General features: G+C 37.2%; 1 protein-coding gene across 2 annotated transcripts in view; it reads right to left on the reverse strand.

Annotated features, from left to right (window-relative positions):
* The window catches only part of DACH1 (dachshund family transcription factor 1), a 477,973-nt gene extending 456,374 nt beyond the window's left edge, over window positions 1-21,599 (reverse strand). Inside the window, exon 1 of one of the 2 annotated variants that reach the window (XM_019971815.2) lies at window positions 20,111-21,599. In XM_019971815.2, coding sequence (XP_019827374.2) covers window positions 20,111-20,955 — 845 coding nt within the window. In that variant the 5' untranslated portion in view covers window positions 20,956-21,599. The remainder of the gene's footprint in view (window positions 1-20,110) is intronic. The other variant, XM_070800335.1, reaches the window with a different exon arrangement.
* Window positions 21,600-22,461: the final 862 nt, after the last annotated feature.

Below are 22,461 nucleotides of genomic sequence, written 5' to 3' on the forward strand. Positions count from 1 at the left end.
TTTACTCTGACAGTACTGTTCAAATGGAACCATAAAACAGGTACAGAATGGGAATTAGAATGTGTCAAAAAAGGACTGGAACTACAACTGAATTAAACCCACTTACTCAAATATTTTCTCCCCACAGTTAACCACTGATCTAAAGGCATGGATTAATTAAATTAAAATTGCAATTATTTCAAATTTTATCTATGAGCAAAATTTGACCTTATCTATACAACTTGTTTTGCTGTAATTGTCCATTGATGGTAATGAACTAAAGAACTTTTAAAATACACTGTAACAGATTTTTAAGAAATAAAAAGGGAGTAAGAAAATATACTTTGTACTTGGAAGGACATACCACAGGCTTCTAACATTTAGTTAAAGAGACAATGAAAATTAATCTACAATGCTAATGAATATAAAATTTAATGTCATGCCTATATTTCTCATAAAGAAAGAAACTCTAACGGGCTTACCCTACATCTTTAATGTTAAAAAAAAGTTAATGTTTTACAATGAAATTGCTAAACTGCTACAGATTCACAGAATACACTCGTTATCTCTTGAATATTTTTGATAAAATTATATTATTGCCATTATTTTCAAATAACTTATGATCTTCAAACTTTAGTCTAGATTAGAGTCATTAGTTAATAATTATTTGAATATAAAAATAGAAAATAAAACTCCCAAAATGAAACTTCTTGAGTTCTGTTCCCTCTACTTGCTAGGTAGTAGCTAGTATCTTTACCCAGGTACTAGCTGTGTGACCTGGGTCAAGTCAATCGACTGCTCTGACTCTTAGTGTCTTCATCTTCCTTTAAAAGCAGGTAGAACCTACCTCTTAGGGCTATTGTGGGGAGTGAAAGTGATAACATCTAGCAAATAGTAATCACTAATAATAGTAACTATAATTTTTAGTATAATGGTAATGCTTTAAATTGCATACATACATACTCTTACTTTTTGTCTGGCCTCTCAATTAAAATTTTTAGGTACTTCAAAAATTATATTTTTATGATCATTCATAATTAATCGGACAGATTAACTTCAATTAATAATTTGATTGAAATAATAAAGATAAAATATCAATCTTAGTAAATTATACATGTATGAAGATTCACAAAGTTTAAATATTTGTGCTTAAACTACTGTAAGAATATGGGACACATCCAGAATTTAAGACATCTTCTATTATGCTGAAGAACTAATGTTAAATATACTTTCATTTTGTTTTTTATTTCTACATAAAAATCTAGAACATATATACTGTATCCATGCTTTAATTTCTTGGTTATAACTAAAACACTCCAAAATTAAGAATTTAATAAGAGTATTTTAATAAAATTCAATAATACCCAAAGAAAAATTCTATAAGAAAGTCAATTATATTTGTAATGAATGTCCACTATGTGCCAGAAAGTACCAGAGAATTTTAACAAGATAGAGACAAGATAATAGCCTAGAAAAATCATGGGGAGGTAATTATTAGTCACCAGAAATTAAATTCCTTCAAGTTTCAAAATTAATTGATGAGTTCAAGAAGTAACAAGATTTTCTATCAGCAAGCATCTCCTTAACTGTATTTAAAGCTGTTAACAGCAGATCACAAACATTTCAAAACTTTAGCTATTCATACATAAAGGAAGAATGCCGCAAGAGATATCCACCTGGATTTCCCCTCCACTGGTGAATTTTAGACATGCAGTGTTTTTGTAGACAAATGGCAAGGAGAAAATCAATCAGATCCAATTTCAACAGCCCACTAAATTTCACAATATAACAATGGAAGAAACAACGTGTGTTACATAATTTACAAAAATGTCAAGACGTGTCATAAATCTAAAGACAAAGCAGAACAATATTCTGAGATAGAGAACATTATATTATATTGATGAGTTCACCATATATTTGGCAGACACCAAATTTTATGATAAGATGCTTGAATGCCTATCCCAAATTTATTTTCAAAACAGGAGACTCCAGAAAATAGCCATTGGGAGGATTTTGAGATTCTTGGTAGAGAATAATTATAAGTTATGTATTTGGTTAAAAAATCCTACAGACTTAACTAAAATGGAACGCTCTAGGCAATTTAAAAAGAAATCAAAGATTCATAATACCTTACTTAGCACAAAGAAAAGGAAGAAAAACCTGATGCAAACTTCACAGAATCTCCTGCTTTCATAGAGAATTGCATAGCAGTTACTGCAGATATTGGATGTCATACTCCTCAAAACCAAATAAGTTATTTCCTTTGCAGATGCTATGGCTATATTTCATCTTTTCTTCCCTTTTAAAGATTCTGTCATGTTAAACTGTTACTTAACATATGTTTGAAAGTTAATGTCAATAAAAATTTAATAACCTTATATTTATAAAAAGGCTGTAACTTTTCAGAATTCACAAATTCTCCTTTTAAGAAAGAAGAATTTAGTATCGTGCACTGGGACGATCTGGAGGGATGGTATGGGGAGGGAGGAGGGAGGAGGGTTCAGGAGGGGGAGCACATGTATACCTGTGATGGATTCATTTTGACGTTTGGCAAAACTAATACAATTACGTAAAGTTTAAAAATAAAATAAAATTTTAAAAAAAAGAAAGAAGAATTTAATTGTTATGATTTTACTGTTACTTCCTTAAAAAGAGAAGAACATGATAGCAAGAATCAACATAGGTTTTTTTCTTTATGTTTTTGTGCATTGTTTGGTAAAAGAAGTTTTAAAACACAACTGGGTAAGAACATTTAAGATCTAATCTCTTAGCAACTTTGAAGTATATATTAATATTAATAATTGTACACATAACACTTTACACAAAATGTACGTTATATCTCAATTTTAAAAAAGGAATGGGAATTCTGATGGCTTAGATGGTAAAGAATCTGCCTGCAATGCGGGAGACCTGGGTTTGATCCCTGGATGGGGAAGATGCCCTGGAGGAGAAAATGGCTACCCACTCCAGTATTCTTACCTGGAGAATTCCATGGACAGAGGAGCATGGCAGGCTACAGTCCATGGAGGTCTCAGAGAGTCAGATACAACTGAGCAACTAACACACCCATACAGTGGGATTCTAAACAGATAACAACTCATAAAAAGCACTTTACTATTTCTGAAGTGCTTTCAAATAATTACTATCACATTCGTATCCTCACAACCTTCTTTTAAAATAAATAGAAAAGTTATTTTCACTACCCCCATTTTACATTTGACAGTAGGAAAGTTCCAGTTGACTAATCCAACATCTCCCATGTAGTCACAGATAGAATTGAAACCTGAAATCAAGTTTCCAGACTGTTCTTATAAATCCAAGTTGTCTATAGATTAGTAAATCTCAGATAATAGCTACAATAGCAATGAAATACTCTCAGAGAGTCAAAACAATTTCTTATTGACATAACCTAATGATATTTTTGTGGAAAACAACTCCCAAAATTACAGTTGATTAAGCTTTCAAAACTTAACTTTCATATATGTATTGAGAATTACAATTCCTTGCTAACTAATAAAAGTGAACTAGAGAAGACAAAAATGTATTAGGTGATGTGACCCAATCACAATTGCTTTATTCATCACAGCCATGTTCTTGAGATCTGAAAACATTCATTTCAACACTTGACAGCATATTAACAGTTTCAATATTGTGGACTTCTGTTCAGTTTGCTATGGGCAAGAGACCATGCCTTTACACAAGCTGGTGGATCGATTGGTCTTTGGTAGAATCTTAGTTTAAGACTCTTTAAGGCACTGATTTATGCACAATTGATCTGATCAGCCATCCAGTCAATGTGATTTATTAGCTAAGATAGCCAAAACCCTTTCTTCTCCTTTTTCATGCAGTAGTAATTCACCTCATTAGAGGTAGAATCATTATAGGAAGTTAGTGAAATAAGAAGTTGAACCTGCCAGCCTGACTCCTTATTTCCCCACAAACTATGGACCCACAAAACAGAAATAGCTGGTCGCTAAATGCAGATCTTCTGTGCCTGCAGGTGGAAGCCAGAGTACTCTCACTGTGGCTAGAGATGGATGAAGTGGATTAAAGGCAGTTCTAACCTTCTTCCACTATGATACATTTCCAGAGAGCAAACTTGTCCATTTACCTTCCTGAGAAACTCATTCATTTAGTTTCTAGCACACATTTTTGTATTTATTTAACCACAGTAAGACAAATGACTTATATTATTTTGTAATTATGGTGTTTAACTAAACATAGGACTGGCAATGTGTATAATGGGGGTTGTCAACCTACAGTATACATGTGGATGCATGTGTACACACACACACACACTCCCAGTGTTACAGGAAATCCGATTCTGAATAATTCACCTATGGGCAAAATACACATTTGTATTTGCCAAACACTTCAATTTTTCTATAATATTTGGAGGGAAAGTGTCTATAGATTTTATTTGTATAAGAGCTCCTTTCCTCTCTTTAAGCTCTATCCCCCAGCCAGATCCTTAATCTTAAATTTCCACTGACCACTGATTACCTCCTTAAATATTTGTTGTTGTTCAGTTGCTAAGTCATATCTGACTCTTTGGGATGCCATGAACTGCAGCACACCAGGCTTCCCTGTCCTCCACTATTTCCTGGTGTTTGCTCAAACTCAGGTCCATTAAGGCAGTGATGCCATCTAACCATCTCATCCTCTGTCACCCCCTTCTCCTCCTGCCCTCTATCTTTCCCATTGGGTAAGATACAGTCATTCCATGAGATGGTTTTGGAACAGAATATTAACTCACTATCATCTCTTTTTCCATTCAATATGCTGCTGAGAGCTCAAAACTCGGAATGTTTACTCTAGTTGCCTCATCCATGCATTTCCATTTGACTTGGTAGAAATTCCACATATCACAGTGATTTCAGGGGATGGGAGCTGCTAATAGCTTCTCCCTCAGATCTTATCCTTCTTGAAAAGAATAAACACCCTGCCACTTCCCTGCCTGCCCTCACCCACACGATGGAGGTGATAAATGAAGATGCAATACTCTAAAACTAAAGATTTGACAGCCACACATCAGAGTGATTAGGCAGTACCACAATGTTGTGAAGTGGTCCATTTTTTCACTATGTGCTATAAAAATTGTGAATAGCTTTGATCTAAAAATCCAGATTTGCTTAAACCCCAGTTATGTAATTTCTGTACAAAAGTCTACTATGAGCTATACCTTTGATTCACTTGGATGAATGGCTCCTTAATAATATGCTGAATGAGTGCACAATTTTTATGCTGTTGCTGAACACTGTTTCAGTAAGACAAGCTTTAAAATAAAGCAAAGAACAAGGTAAGCTACAAAACATATGAATGTTTTTTTTAACTCTCACAGAAACTATAGCCCCACCTGTCCTTATTATTACTAAATCAGCAATGCCAAAACGCAAACAAGTTTAGATATTGAACCAGTTCAAAAGAAACATGATATGCTGTGTATGGATGAATTTGTGGGACTGCATATTTGTAACCATGGGCTTTCCAGGTGGCATTAGTGGTAAAGAACCCACCTGTCAATAAGGAGACGTAAGAGTCTTGGGTTCAACCCCAGGGTCAGGAAGACCCCCTAGAGAAAGGCATGGCAACCCAATCCAGTATTCTTGCCTGGAGAATCCCAAGGACAGAGAAGCCTGGTGGACTAAAGTCCAAAGGGTCACACAGTGCTGGACACAACTGAAGCGACTTAGCACAGCAAAGCATATTTGTAACCACATATTCAAAAGCAGAAACCTTTACTGAAAGAATCTCAGATAAAAAATTTGCAATGTCAAAAGCACATCAGTAGGACAAAATATAATTGGGGACCTGGAATTCTTATTCTCATTTAATATTTGGGGCTAATTTATCTAAACTTTTCTTTACTCTTCCCTATTAGTAGAGATTAGTTGAAAACACACAGATTTTCCTGATTTAGATTTTGTTTCAAAACTTTGGCTGAATTATTTTGATAATTATTGCTGTTGTTGTTTAGTCTCTAAGTCATATCCAACTCTTTGCGACCCCGTGGACTGTAGCTCACCAGGCCCCTCTGTCCATGGAATTTCCCAGGCAAGAATATGGAGTCCGTTGCCATGTCCTTCTCCAGGGGATCTCCCCAGCCCAGGGATCAAACCCAGTGTCTCCTGCACTGGCAGACAGATCTTTTACCACTGAGACACCAAGGAAGCCCCATTTTGATAATTACCTCCTTATTAAAAGAGTTAAAAGTTCATGTTTATAATACAATTTTAAATCTATATTGTCATTTACATTTGGTCTGTTGTACTAATATTAGTAAAATTCCATTGATTTAGATATGTTCAATTTTCCAAATAAAACTGTGCCTAAGTTATTAATGGCTTAAAAGCATATTTTCTTTTCCTTTAGTTAACTGTATTTTTCTTAGCACCAGTTTTATAAATAGAGTAAGACACTCCAGGGAAAATATTGAGCTGTACCTAGTGGCTCTCTGGTTGTTGAAATCACTCACTCTTTAGACTTGTGAACCACAAAGCACCCACAGCTCAGCAACTCCCAGAATAGCGCATGCCACGTCATGTCTTACTGCTTTAACATAGTCTTCGAATTCTATCCTCCCAATATAGCTAAGCTCAATATTGAGGAGCACAGCAACAACTGACATCAGAATACAGTCTACAGACTACAGACAATGTCTACAGAATACAGTTCTACCATAAACATATGCTGCTAATATTTAAAGAATACAAATTTATCTTAATTTGGAACTACTTGGGATAAACATTTTAGTTTGAGACCCCAGATGTTCTTACAATTTTGTCTTGTGTAACTTTGTTCTAAAGTGAATGTATGGTCTAGTAAAATCCTCAGTGGGCTTCTGCACTGGGTTAAACGTGAATGTACAATCTCTGCCTAGTCAAACTACACACTTACATGGTGAGAGTGCCAATGAGTATGTTTCATCAGACGTTCCTGGAGGCTGTCTGGCCAATAGGAGGGGTTTGAAACAGTTCCCTAATCACTGTTGAAATCACTGATAGTACTGTCTGTCCACACTATGACAGACAAAAGCTGAAATGTATTAAACATAGCAATCCATCATCCTGCAGATGGAAAGCAGGAGCCAGGCGAGTTCAGAGGCAGTGACTACCCGCTGCTTAACAAAGGCTGGAGTCCTGACAGTTCAGTCCCTTCCTACCTCCTCACTACCACCCCTCCATCTAAGATGAATGAGTGTAATCAATGAGGGAGAAAGCCTGCTGAGGACTTCAAATTCAAACATTGTTACATTTAAAGTGCTGCTTTTTCCCCCTAATCAGAACTGTTATTGGAACAGTTTTCTCCAAATATAAGCAGATAGGTATTTAAGTAAATGAATTAAATGAATAAACTGTATATTCAAGAAAGCGCATCCTTAGAAAATACCGCATTGGTATGCCATGAAGTTTGGAGAGCCAGTTTTGAAATAAAGATTTGATACAAACATAAAGGAAGTTTTCTCCAAAAGTCACTCAGTTAAGGTTACGTTTACACGGTTTGAAGCAACTTAATAGTTTGAATGACCAGGGGTTTAGTTTACGCGGTTTGAAGCAACTTAATAGTTTGAATGACCAGGGGTTTATTATCTTTAAATAAGCACCAAATAGAAATGAAATGCTATTTGCTGAAGTTTAGTTCATTTCTCATACTTGCGTCTAATATGGGCATGAGTCACAAAATAGCCAAAGGGAGGGAAAAAACCCTCAACTGCTAACAGCACATTAACAAAGTGTAGAAACGAAAGACACTTTTCTTTGGATTTCAGCCTTGTCATTTCCAATTTTCTGCTCCTTGGACATGCTTGTATTCAAATTCTGGAACATCTATTCAGCATATCAATCCTAATTAGACAATCTGGGTCTGGAAAGGATGAGAGCTAGGTCATTTGCATAATTTAATCATAAATACTCAGTGATACATATTTCCAAATGCATTTGTACAATTATCTTTTCATCCTTGGGGCAATGGTATTAATATGATTAGGCAATATTTCTGGAAAAAACAGACAAGTATGCACTCTTTTTAACTGCAGCTTAGGGCGATATGAAAAATTAATTAATTTCTGAAGAAAATCAATTTCTCTACGTGACCACATTAGACATTGCTAAACCAAGACTCGGAAAGCTCTCTCAATCACTGCATTTTATCAGATGCTTCCAAATTCTGATTAGTATGTGAACAATTCAATAGAAAAATTAGTAATATATCAAAAAGTAGCTCAAATTTTGAAGAGATCTGTCTACTTTTCATTTCAGGAATACTACCATGCTTTACTTTAATGCATTGTGATTTAACCAGTCAATGAAAAGCCTGTGCTTTTGGTGTGAACTTATCTTGAGTGATCTTTTATTAATGCACATTAACCAATTTCAAGGACAATAGGATAAAGTTACCTTTGAAATGCTTTCTCAAGCAATGGATTTATGTTTATCTAAAATAATCTTCACACGAGACTGTTTATTATGAAAAAAATTAGGTAAACAAATTTATCCCAAAGAGTACCATTGCTATAAGAAAAACATTTTAATACACTTAATAGAGATATAAGAACCCAGGTGGCTAATCTGATTTTTTTTTAAGAGATTCAGCTTTGTATGTTGATTAGTACAAAAGAAAGAAGTCACATTTGTGAGTTTAAATGTGCTATTCTTCTCTTTTCAATCAAATGAAAAAGTAGAAATGCATGCAAATATTCAATATTCATTTAATTTGCATAAAGGTGCTTGAACAAATTTTTGATTCTAACAAGCTCATTTTTCATGCGTTTTGTCTTTCATCCTAATCTAGCATCTGTCATTCCTTTTTGAAGTTATTATCGGCCCAATTCCCTCTTGGACATGGTTGCTGGGTGACCGGTATCTTAGCACCCACTTTGACAGGAACAGATGTGAATCTGATCAAGAGATTTCCCAAGAGTACCTGAAATCACAAACAACTTTTGTGAAAAACAAACAGCGTCCCTGTCATGGGCCCTTATTTAACCCACTCCCCAAAAGAAAGAGCAAAATAAGTATACGTCAGATCAAATAAATACCATTTGAATTTCATTTCCTAAACTTAGGAGAAAATAAACAAAAATCAATTCTATTTTCACACTGTTGAATTGGAGGAATCCAATTTAAATATCAACAGCTCAAACACCCAGCTTGGATAGATATTTCCAGGTAATTCGTATTTACTAGATTTCACTAGAGTGTCTACCAAACAAAAAGAGGATTTATTATGAGGACAATTTAGGTAATAAAGATATTTAAGAGAATGAAAGTCCAAAGACTTCTTGTATTAGGTATGATATAAAATTCTATGAAATATCAAGGGTCACTCTACTTAAAGAGAATTACCTAAAATATAAAAGTTCCACCTCTCTTTTCATGCATTATATAGCAAGATCTTTCAAACTGTTTTTCTTTTTTGCAGTTCACTTGGTGCCCTATCAGTCATTATTGAAAATAGGGCTGCAAAGTGCCACTGAAAGACGAAGAAAGAAACTACACATTATCACCAGTACAAAAGTCAGAATAGGTTGCCTTTCCTAAACTAGGTTCTTTGTAAGATGTGGTCGAGTCACATGATCTATCTCCTTTCCTTCCTTTCACAGTCACGGAATGCACAGAGCAACAGCCATGTCAAATCCCCATGAAACTAGTTGGGTCAAACTTTGAAATGAAAAGAAATATTTGTTGCCTTTAGAAATATGACATCAGAGTGATCTTAGGAAACATCCAAACGATGGACTTAATTTTCAGCTTCATTCAAATGCTGTGTGAAGGCAAGGCAGAAAAATGTTAGCTGACAGTGAAACTTAATTTTGTACCACATGACAGCCAATAAAAAATAATAAGCAACACATGTTTAAAATCCTAAATATTTTCTCCCTGATGATCACGACTTATGATAGTAAGTGGAAGGTATACCTTCCACTGGAAATCTCTGTGTTTTTCCTCCAAATTCCAAGAATTGATTGTTATAATCATTCTTACTAGGAATTTTTATGTTTGGTCCTTGTTAATAAAGTAACTAATTACCCAAATGACTTTATTAATGCTAAGTGAAAAAAAAGTGAAAAGTCTGAAATTCTTTCTAGTTTTTATTTTAGAAGGAACTTGCTAACCTCAATTTCAAAATCAATCATGGAATTATTTAACCATTATAATGGTCATTTCATATATGTGACTGGAGGGTATATATGTATATGTGTTGCTTTACCATTTATAAAATGTTTCTATGTATACAAGATTGAGAGCAAGTCATTCCATATGATGAAGTAGGTTCTAAATCTAATGGTGGTCATTTAATGTTGCCAGTTATAAGCAAAGAGATATTATAATCCTACCATTTTATATTAGTCACCATTTGCATATATGTGATATGGCATTTTGATATTCCAGAAATTAAGCAAATGATTAACATCACTTTTCCAACTTAGGCCCAGTCCACATAACTAAAACAAAACTGGCTTTTATGTATGCAATTTGTCAATGATCTCCTTCATTTGTTACTGCTGGTGGCAAAAGTAGCCTTCTGGAAACATTTTCAAGTGATTCAACTAAAAATAAAATAAGAACTTTAACCTTCTAAAATTTGAGCCTAAGAAAATAAAAATATGTTCGTATAAAAATTTGTATTCTGAAATGTAATCACAGGGAATAACTCCCTGGGAAAAAAGTTTTTTCACCTACTAGGACTGGCTTTTCTGTAACAAGAAATTAATAAAAAATACAAGGTAACTGTTTTACTCTAGGATGCATATTCAAAAGTTAGATATTTTACTTTAAAAAGTAGCATCTTAGTCACATGTGAAAACGAATAGCTGCAAAATTTTGATGGCACTGTGTCTTAAGTGTGAAATGTCCTTCATGAATAGTATTTTGTAAATTTCCTAAGAATATATAGTTACGAAATTTGGGAGTTAAACAGGTGTTAACAGAAAGAAAATCAAATTTGACCCAGAAGGCTCCAATATTAAGGTTTGAATTGGGATCAGTTCATTCCTTTCCCATGGGGTAACTTGTATAAATGTAATTCTATGGTTTCATAAAAGCAGGTCAAGTTTCTATCCCTGGGGGTCTTTTGGCAATTTGAAGCATGGAAGCACTGTTCCTGGCTACAAGTTCAAATCTGCATGTATTGTCAATAGTGTGAAGACCAAAAAAAAAAAAAAAAAAAAAACCGGTCTGTCAAAAGAAGACATTATTCATCTTTGATTATAATATACATTTGTCAGAGCATTCTTAGAAGGTATGAATAAAGGTGTCAGAGGTCACAAGTCATAAAATATTTTGAAACCACTTTTACTAACTTATAAAATTATATGCATATAAGATGATGCAAAAAGGAATGTGAAATATTTTTACTTAGATAACTAAATGCAAAGATGAACTTCTTACCAAATGTCATTTTACAGTTACTATGTCCAAGTGTTTTTATTTTTATTTTTTAATTCTTCAAGCTTTAGATGAGGTAGTCTTTTAAGCAATCACTATTTTATTAATATAAGCTCCTTTCTACTTTGCAAAAAAAAAACGCGTGCATGCCTGCACTTTTCTCAATGACGTAATGACTTGACAAATGCCATGGAATGATTGAGAAAGTAATGGATTTCAATTTCACTGGACCTCTACCAGGTGTTTTCAAAGACAATTACAGTCCACTGCAAGAAGTGGTAATACACATCTCCTTATGTAGACCTGCAGATTAACCCATTGACCTCATTCCTAACTCATCTCATTGATGGCAAAGCTTTTAGAAGAGCAATCTTTTTTTCTTAGATTATGAAATTGTTTTCCTATCATTTATCCACTGATTTTAAAGGATATGCTTGCTCTAAAGTGCAAGCAGCAATGAAATAAACCAATAAAAGATGTAGTACGATGACATCAAGCACTTTAAATGTTCTTCAATAATGTACATTAAACTACCTAATAGTTTAATGTCAATTTCATACAAAAAAATTATCAAGTATAAATATTTTTCATAGAGAATTAAAAGTATATCTTAGTTATCATAAAATATAGGTCAAGGAAAATCAAGATGTGTTTAATCACTATCTTAATCACCATATAATGTTGTATTTATAATTATATTTTAAAACATTTAAATATAAACTGCATCTTTCACCCTAAATTAATTTTAAATACAGTTTTCTGTGGTCATTCACTAAAGTCAAATTGGCTTTTCGTGTGTCATCTTATATTAAATAAATTATAGAGAGCAAAATTAAGCTGTTTTTATAATTTGTTTGTCCTCTGTCTCTATGCTGTATATGCCTTTTATGTGCATATGTGTGTAGGTATATACACATATACATATATGTAAAAGCTTTTCTAACAAAGATATTATAATTCCTTAAGCATAAGCATATAGACCACAAATGGGTTAAACTTAATACAAACGAAAACATCCATCACAAAGATTCCTAAAACACTGATCAAAATTTTACACTTGTTGCACACACAAGAACATCCATCCTAGGATAAAATGTGTGATTGGTGAGACTACAATTCAAAATGCTCCAAGTTATTCATTTAAAATCCAGAGGCACTATTAAACTACAAACTGCCTCACTTAAGACATAATTATCATTTCCAAAAAGTTAAGCTAAAAAAATCAAATATTTTAAATATAAAATAAGAATTAATACTATAGATATAGACTACATCAGTATTTAGCAGAACTGTGATGGGTTCAAAGACTAGTTACACCTTCAGTAATTTGTTTAAACCTAAGCAAAATGTTTTTTAAAAATAAGGCTATGAATAAAATAGCTCACCTACTGTTGCTATTAATACAATTTCAGAAAACAATCAGCTTAAGATTTTAACAAAACACTCCTCTGCTTGATGCGTAAAAGTAATGAAATATTTCCTAATTAACATGTTCGAGATTTTTAATTACCTTTACTTTAAAAATGACCATATTTTTTAAACTGAACTAGTAAATTTTTACTAGAAATGCTTCTATGTGTTTCTATAATATAAAATAATTCTCTGTCAACTAGCACTCTTTCTTTCTGATACATTTTCCTTGTCCTTGAAGTAAAGTCTTTCTTTTTTCTGTTGTGACTGGAGAAGTAATCTAATTATTTAGAAAGTTTTGATACCATATATAAATTCAAAGATAAGTTACACCGTGACTTTTAAATACTTCGTTTAACCCTCTGTTAATTTATTCTAAGGACAGGAAAACATTTCTCAATTCTTCAATGTTACTAACCAAAAGTAACCAATCTAATTTGCTGTCCATTTCACATTTGCTTTGAGAAAATCATGCTTGAAAAGCATATCCAATTTTTTGTCAAACATATACACTACCTTCAAAATCCACTGCATAAATCTACTTATAGTTAAATTATTGTTATTCTCAAATTATAGTCAATAATTTCTATTTCCTGCAAGAAACATGCAATATACTCTAGGTACTGTGTTCATCTTAGACAACAACACATTTTAGATGTTTTAGTTAAACAGCCTTTTTTTTTTTTTTAATCATTACTCTCTGAAACTTTTTTTTAAGGCAACTGGCTATTCAGTGTGTTGCCATGCTGCAGAGTTTTAGACACTTGAATATATTTTTAAGCAAAAAAATATAAGACAAATTAAACACATAGAGAATTTTCCAGTTTAGTAAGACATCTTTGATAACTTTCACTCAAGTCACGTATGTTTAAATGTGTAAAAGAATCCCAGCTTGATATCCTGGATCAACTCCAAACTAATATGAATCAGAAAGCAATAGGGCCACACCTTTAACAAAATTTAGTCGTTGAACATTTGGATATCCTATTTAGAAAAACCTACATGCAAATTTTTCCTAATGAGTGACTTAGAATCCTCTTATCTTATAAAATAAGTCCAAATAGGAATACACAAGAAATTTAAAATGCACCCGGCTTGAGGTTTCTGATTTTGGATCAGGTTGTGATTAGCATTATTCTCTATTTATGGTTATATGTACTTAATAATTAAAATAAATATGTACATTCAAGTTAGACAGGTATCTGGAACAGGCACACTCAAAAAATTCTCAGAAACCTTCTCAAAGTAAATAGGTGCATCAAAATAAAATGATCCACCATTTAATCCAATACTAATTACTAGACTTAAAATAATAACTAATTACTAGACAAACTATAAATATACTATCCTGGTATTCTGGTTTTCCAAAGAAATAATTTGGTAACCTAACTTCACTATTCTAATTGAGTCATTTCTATTCTGTGACATATTCTAAAAAGGAAATGTCAGCAATTAAGTTATTTAAAGGACAGCTAATGTAGCAAAAAATTATTTTTGATTGGAAATACTTCTGACCAATTGAGGAGAAGGCAAGTAAAGGAATTTGAAGACAATGTGGACTCACAGAGGCTCTGGTATGCAGAGATATATGAGATTTATGCAGATCAAGGCCTTTGATATTCCACTTACCTAAGCCCCATTTGGTGGGTTTTTAAAAAATTCAGGTTTTCTTCATTAAGAAGTAAATTATTGAATATAACAAATATAATGGAAAAGAGACTACTTAATGTAGTCGCTAAGTCTGAAAATATAAATACAAATGTATTTTTAATGTATTCTTAGCTAGAATTTTTAGCTGCAGCAGTCACAGAGACAAACACACACACACACACACACACACACACACACACACACGCCTGACCAATCACAGTGCAGTAACTCAGTAGTTAAAAGAATGGCACATGCTAAGGTCATTCCATTCTCATAATAATTCAAACATAAAATGATAGAACTTAATATTAAATACATATTAAAGCATCCAAACAGTTAACATCAAGTTTATCACGATTTTTATTTATTTTAAAGGTATATAACATCATGTGATTTCTCCCCCTGGTGAGCAATCTGAAAATGAAATCCTGGAAAGATTAAATTCAGGCAAAGTTGAACTTTTTATAAGAACCAAGTAATGAAGACCTTAAAACTAAAATGTTTAGTGAAATCTAAAAGACTCACCTGTATCTATTCAGAAGGCATATTTCAAACTAAATTCCTCAGATACAGATTTAAAGGGAGACATTTTACAACCTGTGAGAGTTTCATATCTTATTGAATTTTGTAATACATGTGTTCTATGTTGCTAACACAATGCAATTTAAATGATTATTTTATGTGATTAACAGAGGCAACTGTGTGAAACAATTTAGTAAAATAATCTGGAAAGATAAAATAGTACTAATTGACAGTCAAAGCACAAACTGTTCTTAAAATAACAACTACTTGGTTGCACATTAAGCTAATTTACAAATGCTACTTACATTCCAAAAACAAAACAGCAAATGAGAAACAATAAAGCGTATTATGTTTTCGTATGCTAGTGAATCACACATGGTAAATCACCAAAGAGAAGAGTTATTTATGCTCAAATCCAGCCAAGACTTTAATCAATACTGGGTGTCACATCTCAGGAGGCTGAGGGAGGTAGTGAGGCAAAAAGAGAGTGGCTAATATTGGTCTCAATAATTTATACTCAATTTCCGTGATATGTGGTAGATTAAGCAAAAAAAAAAAGCAGATTTAGACTAATAAAATGAAGTTTAAAAATTCTGTCTTATATGTAAATGCAAAAATTTTATGCATGAAAACTCTGAAAATCAGCCTATTTTGCAGTTTATTTTACATAATACTTGAAGCTTCACAAAATAAAATACTATATACAAATCAAATTAAGTGTCTCCCGGTATTAACTGTGGAACTCAGAAAGTAAACAAGCATGATCTTTATAACTATGTGCATTTTGTTACAATAATGAATATATTATTGGAGACTAACTCCAAGAGAAAAAAAAAGTAGGTTTTTAAAGATATTATCTAAATAACTCAAGAATTTGTATTTTGCAACATAATTTGATTAAATAAGGTAAACCCAAGGTTAGAATACTCTTAGATTTTATTTATGTATTAGCCATTAAACTGGAATTGACTAATATTTAAAAAGCGTTCAGAAATAAGTGATAAGACCAAGCAAACTTTCACGTTTTAGGTCTTTTCTTCTAATTATGCCATATTTTTTTTGAAATGTTATAAAACGAAACATTAGGCTTTATAGGAGCCATTAATCGACTGTAATACAAAACACTTCAAAAGCATAGTCTCTTTTCATTTGAAGTAATTTTTTTAATTTCTCTGTGCCAAGTATCATAATTATCTGTGAGAAGTGAGACTGTATTGTGTTGAAACTTTCTACACAGAGGCATAAAGGCATAACTCCGTGCCATGCAATGAAGGAAATGTTAAATAAATATTGCCATTTTCTGTTAAAAAAAAACTTCTGACAAAAAGAAGCAAGCCAAGAATTAGAAAATAGTTTATACTTCTTATACTAAACTTGCATTCATATATTACTACTGAACAAAAAAAGACATGTAAATTCTCTCAATTTGCTGTCCATAGATGGCTTTGACTTCTAAGACAAAAGAATACTGTCTATGAATAAATGTGTGATCAAACTAACTGGAATCTTTTCAAGTTAAAAACTCCACAAATCTAGGTCTATGTAGGACCCAAATCACAAGCTGGTTTGGAAGATCCTGAGACAAAATCATCTTCTGGTAATATTCAAAGAAAAATTCATTTTCGATAACAAAACAGAATCAAGTCACTTTTCATTACCTGAATTCACAGAAAATCGAATCCTAACCCAAACCTCCAAACAAGCAACTGACTCAGATAAACAGAGTCTTGACCATCTCCATAATTACTTTTCTCTTGTTGTTGTTGTTTAATGGTTACCAGTTAATTAAGTGACCTCTGTTGCAACAGCCATGTTCATGCAACTAATGTTTAGTTTAAAAATAATAACTGGAGGAAGCTGATCAAGGTCAGATTTTGTCCTTTGACAACTTTTAAATATATTTCCTTATATTTTCTTTCATGTTTTGAAACCCCTATTTTATTTAGCTTTACTATCAAGGAGGTGACAGTCTCTGTTTCATCTCCTTGTGGTAATGACAGATGGCTTCAACATTTATTCTAGTGCTCATAGATAGCACACTAATGCAATAGCCCCAAGCAAATTAAATGCACTCCGAGTTTTTTTTTTTACTAACTTACTGAGCCACTTTGAGTAAGTTTATGAACCTTTCTTTAACATCACTTTGGTTCCTCAGATTTCCTGGTATCTAGATGCTATTAAAAGACATAGTAAGATATATATTCTATAAAAAGTTGAAAGTGCTAAGATTTGATGTTTCTTGCACACTATGTGTGTATTATTTCATATAGTTTGCCTTCTTGCACCGTTTTTCTTCTGCATAAATTATTCCTTTAGATAGTCTCTTAAGTAGCCAGAGGAGAAAGAAACAAGAATGAAAGAAATCAATATATATATAGATGAATGAAAAAGGATCTTAATAGTAAGGGAACAAACTGGACTTGAATGAACAGGATAATTTTAGTTTGGGAAATTCAAGATGAAAAATATTTTAGCTATTGCTTCCAATGTAAAGAAATAAGGCAATAACACTTGTAACTATCACTAAAAAGTAAGGCATCACAATGCAAACAGTGTATTTTGGTGAGAGTTCAGTGGTAAGTTTTGTATCTTCTTAGTCAATGGCAGAATTAGGGAAACCTAGGAATATATCTGCAACTACACACCCCTTTTCAGTATTTACATATTATTTAGGCTTGAGAAAGTCCTATAGTTGATAAAAAGATCAAAATGTAACAGTAAATCAACAAACTTACAACATTTAACCTCAAATGGAGTTCTGGAATAACACATTCCATTGTAAAGTATTAAAACTTTAGAGTACTGATAAGATATTTTTGAAGGGGTAAACAGTTTTACTGAATTTAACTTTTCTTGGTTCTGAAAGTTTTAACTCCAGAGCCTTTGTTAACCTCAGGGAAAAAAATAAATATTTAAAAATTCTTTCCTGGTAACTTTAAGAATATTCTCCAACCATATGGTGAGGACTTCAATTCCAAAACCTAAGCAGAAATTTTAGAAAAAACAAAAGCATCAAGGAAATAATTGTAAGAAGTGTAACACTACCTGTTTTAAATTGAGCATAACTTCGTAATCTTTGAAGCAGTTTTCTCCAGCAATTTTTTGTGTGTTATCTGAAATAGCCATTAATTATCTAGTACAGTGTGTGCTGTGAGAAACACACAAAGAAGATTCAAGAGCAGAGTGGTTTGGTTACTAAAAGGAAAAAGAGCGCTTCACCAATTTACTGGATAGGTATTTTATCACAATCTTATTTTATCACAGTCTTATCTGAACTGGCTTCAGATTTCAACCAGCATTCTTTATAACAACTCCGTAACAATTTTCTGCCCTGATTTAAACAGCTTTAACAGCAGATTTTTGGCAAATATTTTACACTCTGTACACCCAATTGTCTCTGTAAATGATGTTTAGTGATCAAGATTCACCCTCAATCTTTACTGCCACCTGTCCATATTCTTGGGCACGCGCGCATACACACGCGCGTGTTCAGCGTTCACCAAAAAAGAGTAGAAACGAAGGTTCAAAATCTAGATAAACACTCATGCCCCCCATACAAAGAATGAAGTAAACACGGAAAAGAGTTTCTGGCTGGGTCAGGGTAGGACATTTACTGGATTGGAGTTGGAGCCTTTCTCGTGTTCCCAGGGCACTAACTAGCCAGAAGTCTTCCTCCAAGGAAGAAATAGCTAGGGGCTTTTCTACCCCGGTTTCTTTCTGGTCTAGTCCTGCGCCTCTCTCCTTCCCGCCTCAGTTTCCTTAGTTATACTAGGGGCACACATAAAAAGAAATAAAACTCCGTTCCTCCTCCCAATCTTTAAACTTATTTGGAGGGTACCGAAGTTTCCGCACAAATTTTGCGCGCAGTTCCCACGCGCTCACTTCGAGACTCCAACTTTCCCTGCTTTTTACTCGGCTTCTCTGAACTTCTCCCTCCGCAGCCAACGGTGGGGACAAGACGGTACAGTGAGAGTGGGTGGAAAGGATCACTTCTACCCCGAAACTGACAAGTTACCCCACTCCCGCCCCCTCTCGGTAGATCCTCCCCCAGTGAGCGTTCATTAGCATAAAACTGGTCCGGCCGGGCTCAGGGTCCCGTGGCCTCCAGGGTTCGCGCGCTTTGCGGGACCAGGGGAGCCACGGCACCGGTATTCAGGTCCACAGAGCATCCCAGAGCAAAATCTGCACCTGCTCATTGCGTGAGCTAATAACCTTAAAAAAAAAAAGGAAGGAAGGAAAGAACAGTTTGGAGAGAGAGCGAGACAGCCAACTGCTGTCTTCCCTCCCCATGTCTCCAGTTCAGCCTCCAAGAGTCCCAAGCACCCGGTCACCTCCCCCAACGGCAGGAACATTGCCGGTACCCTAGCGCCTGCCCCGGGCAAACGTACCCCTTTATCTTCTTTGCACACACACGCTCGCGCGCGCGCGCGCGCGGACACACGCACAGATGCGTGCACACACAGACCCCTCCCCTCCCCTCCGCAGGCTTGCCCTCGGGTCTTCAGGGCTGAACTCAATGTGAGTCCCCCGGGATTACTCTGGCCTCCCGGCCTCTGGGACCGTCCCCCTCCCGACCTCCAAGTGACCCACGTCCTAGGCTACCTCGCGGGGCGCTCACCCCTAGCGCGTCTTCCCGCTCCACGAACCCCGCGGGGCAGGGTTACGACCTCCCTCCGCCCCCAGGATCTAGCCCTGCGTCTCCGAGCAGCCGGGCCGGTGCCCGGCGCCTCGCGGTGGAACCCGGGTCCGAGGGAGCGCGCAAACACTGGCAGCAGCGCTGAAAGCGTTCCCCAGACGTCCGCGCAGCCCAGGAAGGGCGCTGTGGCCCCTGGAATGGCACCATCCGCCTCCTACCCGCCCAGTCCGCCCCGAGACTTGGGGTTCCCGCCAGCCACATCTGTCGAACCCCCGCGTCCGGGCGAGCAAGGGGCGGACCCGGCCGGAAGAGCGCGATCTGGGCAGGGTGAGGTGCCAACTTCTCAGAAAGGTCGGGAGCGGCCAGCGAGCCCCGAGGAAAGGGAGCAGAGGGCCGCGCTCGACCGGGGCGCGCGGAGAGAACGGAGCCAGGCAGAGAGCGAGGGAAGGGCGAGGGGACCGGTTGGGCAGGGACCAAGGCGGCGGAGACTTCCCTCCCCACCCCCACCGTCCCCCTGGCTCTTTACCTGGCGTTGGTGCAGTCATTGTAGAGGGTCTCGAAGTCCTTTCTGGAGATGAGTTTGCAGCGGTTCACTCCGGGCTGGATGGCGCCCAGTCCCCTCAGGATGCGAACCTGCTCCACATTGCACACCACCGGCGTGATCTCCAGCCGCTTCAGCTTGGTGTAGACCGTGTGCAAGCCCCCCACCAAGTGCTTCAGGAACAGGTCGAAAGCCTGGGGCAGGCAGATCAGCTCGCAGCCCTCCACCGTGAAGGAAGCCACTTTGGCCCCCCTCAGATCCACCATTTTGCACTCATTATTCTGGGGGGTGTTTTCCACTGGGGACGGGGTCGAGTACACGGGTTTGCCGGGGAGGGGGCCGCAGCTGCTGCTACTGCTACTGCTGCTGCTGCTGCTGCTGCTGCTACTGCTACTGCTACTGCCGCCGCCGCCGGTGCTCGCGTTGATGGGGGTGCTGGAGGCGCCAACGCCGCCGCCGGCGCTGATGCTGCCGCCGCCGCCGCCGCCGCCGCCGCCCGCGGTCGCCAGGCTGGGGTTGCAGCCGCCGCCGCCGCCGCCTCCGTTGCCCGCGCTGCCGCCGCCGCCGCCGCCTCCGCTGCCCACGCCGCCGCCGCCGCCGGTGGAGGTGACTGTGCCCGCCGCCGCCGCCGCCGCCGCCGCCGCCGAAGCGATGGGCTCCGGCCGGAACAGAGTTGGCCCCGAGGACGCCGGGGGCCCGATGGACGGAGCCGGAGACGAGGTCGCAGAGGAGGTGGAGGTGGTGGTGCCGGAGGAGGAAGCAGACGTGGAGATCGGGGGTTGAGGGGGGACCAGCTGGGTCGGAGGGATCAAAGCCGCCGGCACTGCCATGGTCACATATAAGGGGGAAACAGAAGGAGGAGAAGCGAGGGGAAAAGTTGCCACACACACACCCCCGGGGAGGGCGAGGGAGGGAGAAAAGGGGGGAGGGAGAAGGAGCTAGGGGGCCACAACCACCACAACTCTGGGAGAGAAGAGAAGAGAAAGGGACAGAAGGGGGGAAAGGAGGTGAGGGTGAGAGAGCGAGCGAGCGCAAAAGGGGCGAGCGAGAGAGGCGCTCTGGAGAGAAACGCACAAAAGTGTCCCGCAAGTCGAAATGTGAGTCCTCTCCGGGGGCTGGGATCGGGGGTTGGTGGGGAGGGGGGGGGGGGTCGGGCGGGGGCGGGAAGGGTCGGCTGTGGTTGTGTGGGTCCCGCTCTCTAGCACAAAGTTAAGGATGAAGGTGAAAAGGAGGAGGTTTGAAGGACTTGGGTTCTCCCTGGCAAGTACATTGATCAAAGATTGAGAGGGGAATGACAGAGAGAAAATGAGCTGAAAAGTGCAGGCTGCCGGCTGGACGAGTTGTTGTTGTCACACGGTGCAGAGGGGAGGAGCTCCGGAAACTTGAAATACCCTTTGAAGCCGCAAAAACCTCACTCACTAGTATTAACCCAAATTATCCAACCAGGAACTCGGAGCAGAGACTCCGAGAGCGCGAGACCCAGAGAAAGCGAGAGAGCGGGGGAAAAGGGCGGGGAGGGGGGAGAATAAGGAAAGAAACTATGGGAGGGACCGCGAGGAAAAGCCGAGACCCAGAAGTGGCGATCAGAAAGAGAGACCATCTACTTTTCTACTACCGTTAGATTGCATGTCTTAATATTACATTTCGTCTGAGAAGACTCGTAATTTTTTCCAAAACCGTCTAAGCAATCGCCTGCCAACTTAAAGAGGAGCCAGAGCGCTCCGAGCTCTCCTTCAAGGGATTTAGGATGTATCTTGGCTTTTTTTTTTTTTTTTTGGCAAGAGACATAAATGAAAACACATCCCCTGACTTCATGATTATTAAGAAATTATTTTGAGGAAAATCCACATGAAGCAAAGCGTATGTTTTCTGTATCTGATTATTTTATCTGTCGACTCAACTATTTATTTGTTTAAAGGTAGTGAAAATTCCAGGAGAGTTTTCAATTTGGGGGGGGAAAGTCAGTCTGAAATAGCTTAAGAATCATGGAATGCTCTGTATTCAATTCTTTATTTCCTAATAGATTCTGGAAAGAAAGAAATGCTTGCTACAGAAATGTGGATGGTTCAGGATAACTTCACTTTCGCCCCAAAGGTCAGAAATGCCAATCATATGAAGAGAATTCGAAGAGATCAGGCATCCCTGAAGATTTAGAAAGTGGGGGAGGGGGTGAAGAAAGCCCTACTTTTTCTTACCTAAAACTCTATAAGTAATTAACCCGTCTTGCATAGACGCCAACCATCTTCTCGTCCTTTAAGACCTAAGGCTAGTTGCTAATGTGTTATTTGAATAAATATATATATATCTATATATGTAGATATATAGATATATATATT

The sequence above is a fragment of the Bos indicus genome, chromosome 12, assembly GCF_029378745.1.
Source record: "Bos indicus isolate NIAB-ARS_2022 breed Sahiwal x Tharparkar chromosome 12, NIAB-ARS_B.indTharparkar_mat_pri_1.0, whole genome shotgun sequence".
Taxonomy (NCBI): domain Eukaryota; kingdom Metazoa; phylum Chordata; class Mammalia; order Artiodactyla; family Bovidae; genus Bos; species Bos indicus.